The sequence below is a fragment of the Lutra lutra genome, chromosome 11 (genome assembly GCF_902655055.1).
Source record: "Lutra lutra chromosome 11, mLutLut1.2, whole genome shotgun sequence".
NCBI lineage: Eukaryota > Metazoa > Chordata > Mammalia > Carnivora > Mustelidae > Lutra > Lutra lutra.
In genome coordinates this window covers 27482000-27499680 of record NC_062288.1, presented here as the reverse complement: position 1 = coordinate 27499680, position 17681 = coordinate 27482000, and the positions used below count along the sequence as shown (strand labels likewise).

At 33.2% G+C, this 17681-nt stretch overlaps 1 protein-coding gene across 5 annotated transcripts in view; it reads left to right on the top strand.

Moving 5' to 3' along the window:
* Positions 1-17681, top strand: part of PCLO (piccolo presynaptic cytomatrix protein) — a 414175-nt gene that overhangs the window by 290580 nt on the left and 105914 nt on the right. For all 5 annotated transcript variants that reach the window (XM_047694735.1, XM_047694734.1, XM_047694733.1 and 2 more), the window contains exon 10: positions 9448-9573. In XM_047694735.1, the coding sequence (XP_047550691.1) occupies positions 9448-9573 (126 nt within the window). The remainder of the gene's footprint in view (positions 1-9447; positions 9574-17681) is intronic.

Sequence of the window (17681 nt, the reverse complement as noted above, 5' to 3'; positions counted from 1 at the left end):
TATCATTGCTGCATTAGCCCCATGGGAAGAAATTGATATTTTATTATTTATCCATTCAGTATTCATCCAATTATGTATTGAGTGTTGCCTAGATGCCGTATGCTTGCTACATCTGTGATACCAGAATCCCAGCATCACAAAACTGATACACAGAGCTCTTCCTCTGTTTTTGCTGGACAAAAGGTGATTTTTTTCCATGGCCTCTTTCTTTTCATTCCTGCCCTCTGTCACTGCTCAGTCACTGTGGTAACTACTATGAACACAAATGTTCCACAAGTTTTGCTACCAAGGTAATGTCCATACATATTGTGTGCCCAGCACACTCAGAATACAACTTCTATCTTTGTATTAATTTTCTACTGAATTATAACAAATTACCACAAATGTAATGGCTTAAAACAGAACTCATTTAATATCTCACAGTTTTCTTGGGTCAAGAATCCAGGCACAGCTTCTCTGGGATCACAATGTCACGATCTCACAGTGCTGCGGTCTACATGTTGGCTGAGCTGTGTTCTGTTCTGGAGTTTGGGAATATCCTTCCAAGCTCCCATGTTTATTGGCAAAACTCATTTCCTGCCATTATGGAACTAAGGCTCCCTGTTTTATCCCTGACTGTCAGCCAGGCCACTCTCAGCATCTGAGTATTTCTCAGCATCTTGCCCTGTGGTTCTTTCTCCTAACCTCTCACATGTGGCAGGGTACTTCTTCAGGGCCAGCAGAAAACTCTCATCTTAGTTGGCTAAGATAATATATTCATAGTCGTGACTATCACATTACCTTTGTCAGATCCTATTGGTTAGAACTAAGTCATAGGATCCTCCTGCCCTCAAAGGGAGGGGATTCTTCCTGATGTGATTCATCGGGAATCACTATAGATTGTCTGCAGCAATCTTCTTTTAGCTCCAGAAGTCCAAAAGGAATGCTTATTGCTAAGTTTTGAGTTACAGTAGTATTTTTCTTCCTACTTATCTTTTATTAAATAAGACTGGCACTTATTTTGGAAAGCTTATCATAGCATTACAGTAATATAAGTTGAAACTGTTCTATTTCCACTGGCAATATAGGGTTACATGAGTGTCTTACAATATAATTTTATATTTATATTATAAATATAAATTTTCTATTTATATATATTATTTATATTTATATATTTATATTTATATATAATATATAAATATAATTTTATATTTATATAATTATATATTATAATATAATTTATAATAATATAATATTATATTATATTATATACATAATAAATGATCCCACTCCCAGACCTGAGCTGTCTTCTTGTGATCAATATCTAAACAAGTAAGTAGTAAGGTCCTATCTAGAGGCGTGCCTATGTGGCTCAGTTGGTTAAGCTTCTGCCTTCAGCTCAGGTCATGCCTAGGGATCCTGGGATTGAGCCCTGCGTCAGGCTACCTGCTCAGGAAGGAGCCTGGTTCTCCCTCTCACTGCCCCCGGCTCATGACCTCTCCCACCCTCTCTCTTTCTCAAATAAATAAAAATCTGAAAAAAAGAAGTCACGCCTATAAATTGACCTTACCTTCTAATTTTGTAATATCAATTTCATATCAAAAATTATTTCATCTTGGACCCTAAGTCCTGCTAAATGAATTAAGTTTATCTTTAATTTCCTTTTATAGGCATATCATGCAATCACCCCAGATTTGGTCTTTCAGATTATAGTTTTGCATTTACCTTAAATAACCTATAATAAAGAAATAAATCCATGTGTTATTGAATGAATGAAGCATGATTTTTTTAATATGGCAGCCTGGGAAATTTTCTTAGTGGGAATTATTCCTGAAGTATTTCAGGAGGAAGAAATCCTGTGCACCTCTAATAAAATTACTTTACCAGTATACGAAATATCTTTTATTTAAAAGGTGTTATTCAACAAAGTCAGAATGCCAGTGTCTTTTGATATTTACTTGTGACTTTGTTACATCTATCTATATATAATGTTTAAATACATATGTATATGGGTATATGTTTGGAAGATATGTATGGCATTATTCTTAGAAAGTGTATTGTAAGCCCTAAGAAGTGATTATGGGAACAACTGAAACATTGTACGCAGCGTTCCTGTTCTCCAGCTCTTGAATGCAGTGGCCTGGTAGGAACAGGATCACATCATCTCCTCGGGAAGGGCGTAGATAAGGAGCTATGAAAGAAAGTAACCTTCAACTCCCCTTCCTGCCTCAGGTGATTGCTAGCGCAGATATCCTGTTCCTTCCTTATCCCATAACTCCCTCCTTGTGTGCCTGTGCGTAGGGAATGGTACAGGCCTGCTTTCTGGCTTCAAGATAATTGCCTTCTTTTTGTATTCCCTCCTCATGCTTTGATACATCTGTCCTTGCTTTGCTGATGAAAAACAAAATAATAGCTATGTGCAGAATTCAGCTGTTGCTACTCTTCCTTGTAGAGGCAGCCCTGCACGACCTCTCAGATTGATGACTGAGAGCATTATTTCGGGGCACAATGACAGATATGTGTGTGTATGTGTATGTATATGTACATGTGTGTGTGTGTGTGTATACACACACACACATACATACAGTTTTATATACATATGTATATGTATGTATATAGGGAAGGAATGTGTGTGTATATGTATATATGTGTATCTTCCTTATTTCCCACACCAATGGCCATTTCAGTCTTATGGCAGTCCAACTTGGGCGCATCTCTTCTGGTATGGTGTGAGTAAGAATAGCCTTTTATACATGCTTTGTGTAACACTTTTATCATAGTCACATTACATTAGAAAAGAAGAATTTATATTTTGGTTCTTGGAAATGTAACAAAAAATGTTCTCTTTGTATCCTTCATGTATGTAAAGCATATGTATTTAAAATTAAATACATATTAAAAAGAATGCTACAGAACAATTACAGTGGATCAGAAAAAGCTAATGGGAATGGTTGAGTGTGTAATTTCTATGCTGAGGTTTAGAAACAGATTAGATTTGGTATTAAGGTAGTGTTTCCATTTCCATTTTGACGCTGCTGGAAACAGTCAAATAGGGATTGCTATAAGGTAATTGATATGTGTTTTTATATTTGTAGGAATGTTTTTCTCATAAAAAGCAAAAATTAGTAAAAATAAAAATGGTGAAGTAAAGGAATATTCTTTGGGTCTTTATGTTCAAGTATTGATGAATTTATGTAGCATTTAAGAAGAACACAAAGGAGATATTAATATTTTTTAATATAAGTTGGTACATTTTCCTAAATATTTATATAAATAATTTATAACCTAGAAATTAGTAGGTAAAAGAATATAAAAATAAACTTTCACTGTCTCACTCATGAGTATAATTAATGTGTAAACTATAAAAATACATTTAATTGAACTATCCTTTGGGGAATTTTCCATTATCTTTAGTACTTCATTAGCATTAATATTTATATAATCTTTCTTCTTCAGTTCAACTAATTACATGACTAAATTGCAATATATCATTATCCTGTGATAACTTTATTGTGAATAATAAACTCCATTGATTTAAGGACTACTGTTCATAAGATAGTGTGTTCACTGATAAAAATTTGCATTTCCTTGATGCTTAGATTAGCATGTGATAGTGTCAAAATGAACCAACTATTTTCATTTTTTCTAAACTTAGTGGTTATTGGTTACATCAGAAATATTTCATAAATTAAGATGAAAATAAAAACATTTTTGTAATACTTTCTGTAACATGTTAATAAACATAAAAAATTAAAGTAGATTTAAACTTTAAATTTAAATGCAGATATAAAGATTATTTCCTTAATATGCTCATGTTTATTTTATACACAGCTTATTTTATTTGGTTTTTTATTTCAGCTTTATTGAAGTATATTGGAGTTATAAATTTGTAAAATATTTAGTGTGCACACCATGGTGATTTGATTTACATATATATTGTGAAAGGATCCCCCAATCTAGTTAATTAAAACATCTATCACCTCATGTATTTATCTTTTGTGTGTGTGTGTTTGTGTAAGAACATTCAACTTCTACTCTCAACAAATTTCACTTATATAGTACAGTGTTACAACCACAGTCACAATGTTTTATATTAGATCATTAAACGTTTTTCATTTTATAGCTAAAAGTACGTACCCTCTTACCAGCCTCTCCTTATTTCCCTTACTCACAGTCCCTGGCATCTACTTTTCTACTCTGTTTCTATGCGTTTGACTTTTTCCCCACACATATATGTGATACCATGCAGTATTTGTCTTTCTCTGTCTAATTAATTTCATTGAGCATAATGCCCCCAAGGACTATTCACGTTGTCCCAAATGGCAGGATTTCCTTCATTTTCATGGTTCAGTAATATTCTGTTGTGTGTATATGTGCATATATACACCTTCTTTATCCACTCACCCATCACTGGACTCTTGAGTTATTTCCGTATCTTGGCTATTGTGAATAATGCTGTACTGAACATAGTAGTGCAGATATCTCTTTGAATTCCTATTTCTTTTCCTTTGGATAGATAACCAGAACTGGGATTGCTGGATCATAGAGTAGTTCTATTTTTAACTTTTTGAAGAAGCTCCACAGTTTTCCATGGTGGCTGTAACCAATTTACATTCCTATCAGCAGCACACAAGGGTTCCCTTTCCTCCACATCTTTGTCAACACTTGTTATCTCTTATATTTTTGATAGTAACCATTCTAACAGATGCGTGGTAATATATCATTTTGGTTTTGGTTTGCATTTCCCTGATGATTACTGATGCTGAGCACATTTTCATGTACCTTTGGGCCATTAGTATGTCTTTTTGGAAAAATGTCTATTTAGTTTCTCTGCATATTTTTCAATCAGATTTTTGCTGTTGAGTTGTATGAGTTCTATATATATGAGTTTATATTTTTATATTAAAGAAGTATGATTTGTAATTTTTTTCCATTCTATAGGATGCCTTTCATTCTGATGGTATCTCATGAATCCCTTAATCTATTTTCACTCTTCATTCTTTTTCCTCTTTGCTCCTCTACTTAAATGACTTCCACTGCTCTGTTTTCAAGTTAACTCATCTTTTCTTCCAGTTCTCTGGCCTGATATTGAACCCCTCTATGAATTTTGAAGTTCATTTATTTTATTCTTCTGTTCTGTGATTTCCATTTGGTACTTTCTAATATATTCTATTTGTTGAAATTTTCACTTTGTTCATGCATTGTTCTGCTAACCTCAGTGAGTATCATTATAACTATTATTTTGAACTTTTTATCAAATAACTTCTCTCCCCTTCATTAAGGTCCTTTTCTGGAATTTTATCTTGTTCTTTTGTTTGTAATATATTCCCCTGTTACTTCAATTGTTTTGACTCTCAGTGTTGGTTTCTAAGCATTAGATAAAACAGTCACCTCTCCTAGACTTGATGCAGTGGTTTCATGTAGGAGATAAACATTATGATTCAGTCTGGCCTGAGCTTCTGGTTATCTCTCAAACCTTAGTAATTGTCCAAGCTGCCTTCTTTGTTCTTAATGGCTCCCAGTAGTTGAAGGTATGCCAAAACCTATTTTTATGTGGTTTTGTTTTTGTTTTTCTCATTGACCCAATATGTAGGAATCACTCAGCTAGTTTCTGGATTTTTTTCAGAGGGAATTGCTCCACGTGTAGCTGTAGATTCGGTGTGTCCATGGGACGAGGTGAGTTCAGGAGCTTCCTGTGTTGCCATCTTGGCCCGGAATATTAAAAGTGACTACATTTAAGAGTGTATTTACTGCATAATTATAATAAGGACTTAAAAAGACTTGTACATTTAACTTATAATCCTAAGGTCATTAAGGTAATACTTTTCTTAAAGATTTTGCTACATCCATCACTGAACTTCTCTTTTCTTAAAAACATTCTCTACTTACTTTAAAGGATTTCTGAAAGTTAGATTTCTCAGTAAGACTTCAACAACATCACTGCTTATATGTCGTGAGATTATTTTAACTTAGACAATCTTTTAGTAACGCTTCTGTGGTCTCTTTGGTAACTACTGGTCTTTCTAACCTGCTGCACTGTTCACTTGAACAAAACTACTGTATTTTCAAAGCATCTATGGAAGTATTTTATTAATGTTTTTAGATAGAATACAAGCAGAGAGGCAAAAGGAATTTGTGTTGATAAAAATTTGTCAAAAGTCGAAAAACAGTGATGATATAAACATCAATTTTCAAGGACCATTCAGATATAAGCATTTCAGTTAAAAATTAATGTTTCTTCTTGAATTTACCAAATCTTTTATTGAGTTCTACAATTTAGATTCGAGTTGGGGTGTTATATTTTTATAGAAGTATTAATATTTTTATTTTTTCTGCATTTATAACATAAAATATCAAAGTGCAACTATAGAAATATGAAATCAAAATGTCCAGGTTTAAATAATTAGAAATCATGTAAATTAACTTTACATCCATTATGTCCAAATTAGGATACATGTAACTCCTGTAAAGTAAGCAAAAAACTGTTATAATTTCTGAGTCTTTTTATTTTCTATCATTCTATTTTATCACAAATTTTAATATTTCTATGCTACTTTGTTCACATGAAAAACTTAGCATCAACCAGAGCAACAGTAATTCTTAAAAATTTACTGTGTTCTTGAAGTGGTTTCTTTACATATGAATTTCATTTCTCACAGTATTGTCATCACTGTACATTACTTTCATTTTACCAAAGATACTGAGGCTTATAACATGTATTTAGAAAGTGCTTTGAGTATTAGAATTCAGTGGTATAAGGCTGTATTTTATAAATTAAATGAGATTGTGTTGTGCTACTTTATTAAGATGGATATAATTATAATTTGCTTCCACTGATCCTTTATTACAGGGTTTTAGAGCGTCCTCAGTTACCAAAAATCAAATGGTACTAAGGATCCAACTACCTAACTCTGAAGACTACAGAATGAAACTGTACTTAACTAATGAGTCGTGAAACACTGTATCAGAGGCTAATTATGTGCTATATAGTAGCTAACTGAACATAATAAAAATAAATTAATTAAATAAATAAAAAATTTTAAAAAGAGTGGAACTATAAATGAACCTTTAAAAATAATCACTTATACCAATTAAGAGAATTTGGAGTTCCACAACTACTATTTTAGCTATATCTTTACAAGGTGTAACAACTGATCCTAAGCATCTAGCTTATGCTTTTCATGGGCTATGTTTACACTCTCTCTTTTAAGCTTAAAAAGAAATAATTTAAACCAAATACCCTTAGCACTTTGCTGTACCCTGCTGTCCCTTCTATACTCTAGCATTATGATAAATTTTGATGGAAGCCATGATCTTGAACATATGCCCATACACGCAGGAAATGTGGATCTTGCAGATTTTTAGGATCTGAAACTGACTACATCTTAAAATGATATGTATACACTGGCCACATTAGAAATTCAGTGTCTGTGTGTGTTTTTTGAGAAGTTTAACAAGTGGTAAATTACAGCTCTGAGTGATTCAGTCATGTAGAGTGAAATCAAATCTTTAAGAAACTATTCTTACTTTTTATAGATAAAGTCCATAAAATAACCCTTTAATTATGGCCAGCTATTTTAAAATCTTCAATATGTAATTTCCAAATGTCCTTCACACACCAAAAAGTGTCTAGACTAATTGAATCAAGAGTGGCTAGGAACGTTTCTTCATCTTCTACCCTTTATTTGTATCTGTCTAATGTCTTACTGTAGGATCAGTCCTGGGGAATCCTTATAGCCTACTGTCTAACAAATCAACTGTTTCTATGCAGACTTAGTTGAAACCAGGTCATGTACTAGATGACATTCTGTATTCACCCAGTTACATTCAATGAGTAATCATAAATTAATCTCTCATAGCAATAAACGGACCAAGAAACTGGCAACAGAAAAGCTCTACAAGTAGGGCCAGAGAAAGCTCTGACCCCTTGAGAACAGCAGGAAACTTAGAAACATAGTTGTTTGTTTGTTTTTCATTTTTATTTTGAGGCTAAATCTTCAGAACACTTACCCTGGTTAAAAAATAAAGGTGGGAAAAAAAATAAAATAAAAAATAAAGGTGGGGGTGGGGGGCGCCTGGGTGGTTCATTGTGTCAAGCCTCTGCCTTCGGCTTCAGCTCGGATCGTGGTCCCAGTGTCCTGGGATCAAGCCCCTCATCGGGATCTCTGCTCAGCAGGGATCCTGCTTTCCTCTCTCTCTCTCTCTGCCTGCCTCTCGGCCTACTTGTGATCTCTCTCTCTGTCAAATAAATAAATATAATCTTAAAAAAAAAAAGTAGAAAGAGGGAGGTAAATAGTAGGGAAGGACGGAGAGAAAAGAGGGTAAATACAAAGAAGGAAAGGAGGAAGGAAATGAGAGAGGAAATTCCATCAGAACCATCTTATAACCTGAGAATGATGTTTTACCAAACTATACTAGGTAGATACAGAAGGATTCCATAATCCAGTGTTACTGATTTTTGAATGTTTGTACTGTGTTGATGCTGACTACAGGGATTGCTTTTGAGGAGTAAAGTGGGAAGGAAACAGAAACTATAAGGCAGATGACTTTTAAAATTTAGAGATTTTGAAAGAGTTGAAAATGGTACTTCAATCAGTGAATGGCAAGAATTATAATTTAAAGAAATAATTGTACCTTCATTTAAGAAGAATAACTCTGCTTTCTTTTAGTACTTTTATTTTTAATATCCTTGACAATGGTAAAAAAAAAAAAGTATATCTGGTGTTTTATATATATACACTTGCTAATTTTTAGCTGGTTAAAAAGAAAATATAAACTTAATTCTGTCTCAGTTAGTTTTCACATAATAATCATTCTCCATCTTTTCTTCCATGTGGCTATTTACAGAAAAATCTGTTCTAGGAAATAAAAACGTTTACTAAGTTGTTCATCAGTCAAGAATAATTTTATTGTGCCTTGCAGTAAGTGCCATGCTAATGCACAGACAATGTTAGTTGATGAATTAAGGCTAAAAAGTCAATAGTAATTCACAAGTTATGATCATGTTTTCATTTTATCATTTGCAGTCATATGCTTGGATTGTGTCCTCTCAATGTGTAACTGCCATTACTGCCTTTTTAAGTGAAATGCTCCTCGATTTCATAAGTGAACTATATGCTCTGGAGTTTCTTATAGTGGGAACCTCTTCATACAATGTTTTTATGAAGTATGTGGTCAAAAATGGGCAAAGATACTTGTTTCTTATCTTGGTGGTATGGCTGAATTCAAAGAATTATTTTTTAGTATCAGGTAATTCATCATAGATGCTACCAAAATCTCAGAATGTCCTATTCATATCAACTATTACTGAATTCAGAATAATACCTTTCTGTTATTAGTGTCCAGTCCCAATATTCATGTTGTAGATAGCTTCTGGGTACCAGAGCCTACTTTATGTGCACCTTATAACTTTTGATAACTGCTGTCCCTTTAAATCATGACTAATAATTTGCTAATTTTTCAATACAGGTAATGGATTAGGAATTAGAATTGTGGGTGGTAAAGAAATCCCTGGACATAATGGTGAAATTGGAGCCTATATTGCCAAAATTCTTCCTGGAGGAAGTGCAGAACAGACAGGGAAACTTATAGAAGGTAAGGATAAGGATTTCATAGTCAATTAAAATGAATGTACTTATATTAAATATATTTTAATTTCATGTGAAATTTTCCTCTTTACTGTCTAGGTAGACCTCTCTCCTTATGATGAATTATGATATTTTGGTATAGTAATATAAAAGAAAATGTGTTCACAATTTTATTCATCTTATTTTCAATTGCATTGTCCTTTTGGCTGTTGGTTTGCTATGGGATTACCTTAAGAAATACTAATGAGTCAATATTGTTGACTTGGGCAATATTATTTTTAAAATCTTTCATCATTGGGTTAATTTTTTATAAACACTAAAAAAATTATATTGAGATCAGAACTGTAAAATATCAGATGATTCAGTACACACTCAAGTCAGGTCAGCAAACTTTGAACAGCCCACAGGCCAAATTTATCTGCTGCTTATTTCTATAAATAGTGTTTTATTGGAACACAGGCAGGATCATCAATTTACATGCTGAACATGGGTATTTTCACACTACAATAACAGAACTGTATTCATGACAGAGACTAAATTGTCTGTAAAGACTGAAATACATACTGTCTGGCTCTTTACAGGAAAAATTTGCCAACTCCTGGGCTAGGTTTCTTGGTCTGCTTCTAGGTACTATACACCTTATTACATCAAAAGCATTTTAAAATAATGAACTTTACAGATATATCTAAAGGGCCATTAAAATATGTATATATATATATATATAATCACTTTCTTTCAAATGTTATAAAATGCTTGATTCTCAAAATGCATGATGATTATTTTCTCTTGTTAATTAAATGTCATTCACATTTTCCAAACTCTAACATATAGGTTACAAGCTTTCAATGATATTGCTTATGATGAATATTTTTTAATCATAAAATAGCCTCAACCTACATTTTATTCTACTCAAAATACTTATTTGGAAAGTGTTTTTCTGTCATTTCATAGTTTTATAAAATGCAGCCCATTGCTTAACATTTAATCATGCTAAAATGATTCACTGTCCTTTTCTGAAACTTGAGGCATTATTGATTCATCACAATGCTCTACTGGAGCCAACCAACTCACTAAGATATGCTCTTCCCAACTTCACATTCAATGACTTCACATTGATGGCTTGAATTGGTCATGGTGGGAGTATTTACAAAGTGGAAATAGACAAATTAGGCCTGTTTTGTTTGTTTATTTGCTTGTTGGCTCTCAGAATGCCACTTTACCAGGACGTTACCTAATATGTAACTGAAAGCATGTTATTATTCTTTTTAAGATTTTATTTATCCATTTGAGAGAGACAGAGAGAGCACAAGCAGGGGAGAGGCAGAAGGAGAGGGAGAAGTGGGCTTCCTGCTGAGCTGGGAGCCAGACCTGGGGCTCCATCCTAGGAACCAGAGATCATGACCTGAGCCGTAGGCCAATGTTTAATCATCTGAGCCACACAGGCCCCTGTGAAATCATATCATTAAAAATATTCTAATATTGGGGCACCTGGGTGGCTCAGTGGGTTAAAGCCTCTGCCTTTGGCTCAGGTCATGATCCCGGGGTCCTGGGATTGAGCCCCACATCAGGCTCTCTGCTCAGCAGGGAGCCAGCTTCCCTTCCTCTCTCTCTGCCTGCCTCTCTGCCTACTTGTGATCTCTGTCTGTCAAATAAATAAAGAAAATCTTAAAAAAAAATATTCTAATATCATGCATAAAACAGGAAAAGGTAGGAGAGTTAGCCAGATAGCTAAAAGAAGGTAAAGACAATGAATCAACATATAACAATTGTGAACAGAACACTGAGTCTGTATGAAGTTTCTGTGACTATAATGCTATCACTCCTAATGCTAATCCTTAGGTGTTGCCATCTACTTAAGCTATAGAAATCGACACCATTTTTTTTTTAATTGAGACCATTTTTAAGAATGGGAGTGACATGATCATTTTCATACAGCATACTCCAGAAGGAAGTGTATATACTATTTTTATTTTAAAATAAAAAATTGCAGCAACTGTTTGTGTTAAGATTTTGCAAAGATACTTGAATAAAGAAACCCTTCTCCGTATTTACATCATTGAAATTGGGAAATACTACAAATCAGGATGATTTGAAAAACAATTTGAATGAAGCATACTGTTATGAAATGATACTCTTTGTACTTGGTAGCCTATGTAGCCATTTTTAAGTTCATAAATTTAAATTTAAAAAATAGATATAAAGCAAATTAATTCAAGAGAGAAAATTGAAATGAACCTAGAATGTTACATGCTCAGACTGTCACAAAATTTCTCATCCTTTTTGGAAGTAGTAGTCTTAAGGTCTGCCTATTTGGTTTGAATGGTTTGAAATCATTGAAAGCTACATGCATATTATTTAAGATTTTATTTTAATTATTTATTTAGTAATTCTCCCCAAAGATTTGCCAAAGTGCCATATGAGGCCTTTCTGTGAGCACAGATCCTCTGGTTGGAGTCCACCCATTGTAAAATGCACACCCATTGTGATTTGCACACCCATTGTGATTTATGATTTCTAGCTTTGTTTTATTTACTCTTACAACATAAGTCTTTAATAAAACCCTTGGTAGTATTTCTTTCTATTGGATTCACGATGCTGTCTTGGTTCAATATTGAGGTCCTGTTTTTGAAACATTAAATATTTTAAGGAGTTACTTTAACATACAAACCATCCACAAGGCAATACCTGTGTTCTGGGCCACCAGGCTAAAATGATAAAATTCATTCTCTTTATATGCAAAGATGAACTGACTAGGAGGCCATCAGTCCAAATGGGAATCCACAGGGACTCACCTTGTTTGACCAGTATATTTTCAGGATATATATGTTTATGTACGTGTATTTATATTTACATAGTTTTTATTTTGTCTTTAAATATGTGCTTTATTCATACATGCTATCCTTAGAGCCCTCTTCTTTAACCTTTGATAGATTATCATAAAATTTCAGAGCTCTAGATTGGTTAAAATACAACTCTGATTTTTATGCCTGAGGCGAGGTGTCACTCTAATACCCAGTGTATATCACTGGAGACTTGCGGATTTTTTTTTAATATTTAAAATTTTTCATGACCATCATAAAATTTTGTTTATTGAAGGCATTAAAGATGGTTAATTTGCCATAGTTTGAAACTAATTCTTTTCTAAGGAAAAAGCATATGTATATGAATAAATAGATAAAATATGTGTTTGTGGGTATGTAACTGTTTATCTCCATCTGTAGATTGAGTTCCGGTAGACTTAGGAATTGATTTAATGTCTTCCAAGTGTATATTTCTGCATTTCCAAATACAAAAGTATGTACACTGAGCCTTTATGGTTTAAAATTATCTTCCACTTGATTGAAAACATGCGTAACATTTGGTTGACCATAGAATTCTTAGACTGTACTTTTTTTTCCCCACTCCATACAATGAGGCTCTTCCCAAAAAGCTGGTCAACTTTACTGTTTTTTTCTAAGTTGGTTTTTTCTCCTACAATAGGCTTTTCAGATTCAGTGTCTCACATGCTTACACTCTCATTGTGTGCAATGCCATGGATTCAGACTCTGTTGATGTTTGGAAAAGCAAAGGTATTTCCAGGTTTCCTCTAGCTTTTTATTCTCTGGATTTGTGCATTTAAAACATACTGACCAGTCATGTAGGTTCTCTAGTGCTCATAAGCCAAAATTCTGAAAGTACTGACTTACGCAATGAAGGGGAAAAAGCCCCGCTATACTTCCTGGAGATTTTTATTCGTTGTGTTTTGAGAAATCTTTCTGAACAAGGTTGTCTATCTTGTTGAATAATGTACGAAAATTATGTGTTTCTGAATGCTGATAATTAGCAAAAATTATTATTGCAGAATCGTTAGGCTATTCTCAAGAAATTTGTGTTTAAACACTCATAATAGAGGCTTGTACCATCCCCTAAAATTAAAAAAGCAGTTAGGGAACATTGTGTGAATCAAAGTATCCTGAGCCAATCTTTTAGTTTTGTAAAATTCTGTAATGATTTTCTGAAAGAACTTACACAGTCAGACACTTGAGGGAAACGAATCTTCCAAAATCTTAAAACTTATTTCTCTGTAGCATTCCTAAACATTCTTAAGCAAATACCAGACCAAGAATTTTTTTTTTCCAAGAATGATTTTTTGCAACCTGCCCTTCTTTCTTTTAATGCATAAGGTCATTTTTTCTGTTGGGAGTGAAAAAAAGAAGACAAAACATCTGGGGAACTAAAGTACAAATCTAAGTTTCTAAAGTGCTATTTCTTGCTTTTTGCTTTAAGATTAAAATTTTAGATAATTTCAGGTCAACAGTATTGGGGCTGTATAATGCTCATCAATATTGGGGGTTTAAGTGATGTATGATATTATCTCATTTTCTCCTTTGATATTGTTATTTCTCTTTGAACTATTTGAGTATCTAAAAGTACACTTGAATATATGGACTTTGAAAGTATATTTCAAACTTGCCACTTCCATTTTTAAATTTTTATGTTTAGAGAAATTATTATCAACCTTATTCACAGTACAATATCAATACCAGGTTCAATATAATCAGCTCCTTAACCAATGGCCTCAAAAAATTAGATGCTTCCTCTGTAATAAACTCTCTTTTCTCTGTTTAATGTAGTGAAACCTATTCGATATGATTACAATTTTAGAATTCATGACATGCTTTAAAAAAAAAAAAGCTTTCCTTAAAAATAACTCTTTATGTTGTTCTCAGATCAAAGTACCAACCATGTCCAGATTTGGGGAGCCCATAATACAATTATCCATACCTCATGACAAGCAAAGACTTTGTTTTGTTTTGTTTAATCTGATAAAGACCAGGGTCAGTTCTCTATGTTCCATCCATTTGTGCTTATGTCACTTGTACGTGGATCTTTCTTGTCCCTTAACACTGAGGTTTGTTTCCTGCATACCCAGGGCCCAAAAGTGTCAAATAAAACAAGATTTCAAATAATATATGTAGAAATGAGTGTTGAAGAATTAATTTTTAATTACAAATGTTGTGTACGTATTAAGATGTTACTCCTCACAGGATTTTGTGAAGCAAATTAATAATACAGGTGGTCACATGCTACTGTTTGTAAAGAACCATGTACATTTAAGACAGCATCTACAGTTGGTTAATTACCATTTTGATTACCTTTTCAGGGGAAAAAAATGCGCAAAATAGAAACCATAACCTCTGGGTACACATTCTTATAACTTTGAGCTTAATTGCTCATAAATGTACTCTAGGGTTTTTTGGGGGGTTTTTTGTTTTTTTTTTTTTTTTTAGTTTTTCTTTGCTTAGAATTTTAATTAAGATCCCAGGGGGAGGGGAGGACAGTATTAGATTGTTACCGATACAGGAAAAAAACAAAACAAAATAAAAAAAATAACAATACCTGGAAAATGCAGCACACCGTTCTGCAGAGTGACAGAGCGTGAGGAGAGGATTTTCCCCTGGCACTTCTTTTCTTGCCCAAAAGCTTTGTCAGAGGGTGACGGAGGGTGAGGAGTTTTAAATTAGAAGTTAAAATCTCAACTCGAAATAACAAGCGCTATGTGGAGATGTTTGCCACCTGACACATGTTTCTGATTTATTTGCACTTAAATGGTGAGTGTGTTTTGTTCTCAGCCTTGTGAATTTTACCAGAATGGCTCAGTGGTTGAATGTCTCCAATTACACAGTAACCACAGGAAGTGAGGGTGAGATGTTCACTGATTCATTAAGGAGGACATGTTTTTTCTTAGTCTGAGCCCCCTCTCCAGTCAGGAAAATTACCTTCTGAGACTCGCACAGCTTATTCACAATTTTCACCTCTTGTCTTTTGAAATGCGCAGCTCAACATCCCACCCTTTCTGTTCCACCTTCCCTGATGGGAGCGGGGCTGGGGGAGCTTCTCAGCATTTCATGGTTTGATATATGCAACTTAGCACTTAACGGGTGCTGACTTGTAATTTTGATTACAAATGTTTGAGTCTAAAAAAAGCTGTGGAGAATAATATGGCAGATAGCCATGTACCTGCCATATTTATTATATCAACATCTTGCCATATTTGTGTCATATTTTTAGGGGAAAGGGATATACAGAAGTCAATTAAAGCCTCCTGTAGTCACCTCTCTTGTCCCAGACTTCTCCTCCTGTCCCAGACCTAATTTGAGGTTACTCTTTCACTTGCTTTTCTTCACAGTTTTATGTACGTATTCATAAATGTTTCATATCTTGCTTGTTTCTAAAATTTTATATAAATGATATCGTAATGTATTTTTGCAACTTCCCTTAGTCATATGAAGTTTATATGACTTATTCATAGTGATACATGTGGCTCTAGTTCATCTATTTTCACTATGGGGCAGAATTCTATTATTGTACATCTCTATAATTTAAACATTCTCTGGTTATTTAAGTTATTTATGAGGTTTTTTAACTATTTCAAGCAATGCTAGAATTGATTTTTTGAAGTAGTCTCCTAATGCATGTGTGGAGGAATTTCTTCTACAAGTTAAATTTCTGGTTATAATGACTATGTTGTTAAATAATATAGGAGAACGTTATATGGTTTTTTTCAACAGTAGTTGTTTTTTCCGAGTTGCAGTCCAAAGTGTTAAACTGTTTTTAGATTTGTGAGTAATAAATGAGTCTTCTTCTTTCTCTACATCTGTGGTCCTCTTTCTCTGAATTTTCATTTTCAAATGTAATATGCTATGGTGTCTGTTGTTTTTGTTTACCTTCCCTTTGGTAATGTTGAATAGGATAATATTTTATTAATCTTGTTAACTCTTGGGTTTTTCTCATCTGCATTTTTCCTGTTCTTTTGCTTATTCTTTAATTGGATTAGTTTATGTGTTTCGAATTGAATTTGAGGGAATCTTTATATATTCCTTTGTCAAATAAGTGGGCGTAGATGTCTTCTCCCAGTATGTGGCTTCTCCCAGTATTTTTTGTTTGTCTTTTTGTTTGTTTTTATACAAATTGAAATTCAATATAGTCAAATTTAGCATTTTTGTTTCTGTTAAGTTTTATAAATGTTCTGTATTGTTTAGGAAATTGTCCTTACCCAAAAGTGTTAAAAATATTGCTCTATATTTTCTTCTAAAAATCATAAAATTTTTCTCACTTTTCACATAAAATGTCCTGATAGACAGAGAATTAAGTTGTTTTATTCTATCTGTGGTCTGAGTAGAAACTCTAGGTTTTCCCCCCCAATAAAAGATAATCAGTTGTGTGTGTACCATTTATTGAATAGTGTGTCATTACTCCCACTGATCCACAATACTCCATCTGTCAGATATTGAATTTTTTTATACATGTGTGGGTCTTTTATTACTCTTTGTTCTAATCTACTTGTCTGTTGTCTATCCCAACATCATTGTCACAGTTTTAATTATGATACCTTTATAATAAGTCCTGACATATGGTAGGTACCATATTGCTGTTCTTCAGAACCGTCTTGGGACAATTTTTAACCTATAAGCTTTTCATCCACATTTCAGAATCTTATCAATTTTCAGGAAAATCTCTGTGGAAAATTTGATGGTGATTGTATTGAAGGAATAGATTAACTTGAGAGAAAATAGATCTTTTTATACTGAGTCATGTCTATTTGAGTCTTTTTTTTTTTTTTTTTTTTTGGTCTATTTGAGTCTTAAATGCATTCACAATACTGGACCCTTGTCCTACCTAGAGATTTAATCATTGTATTTTGAACCACTATAATAAAATAAGTTAGGACCGTAAAAAAAATTAACACATAACAATTGCTAAATTTATAAACAATTTTGTATCATTTTATATCAACTTATAACAATATTATATCCCTAGAAAAGGCAGAGTAGAAAATGTAAATAAAATAAAATTTTGTTAAGGAAATATAATGGGCCAAATGTAATTCTTCATGTGCATATCATTGGTTTTAAGTTTCATTTAACCACTGAAGTTCTTGAACTCATTCTCCCAATTTTTTTTTCAGTGTTGTGTATCCTAATTGTGAAATACATTACTGACATGATACTTTTAAAATTTCAACAATTTCCATAAAAGAACAGTAAATCCATAGGAACTAAACATCTTATAGTCAGTGAACCAAAAACAATCATTTGATTTTGAAGATATAGCTTGTATCTATGTTATTACTAT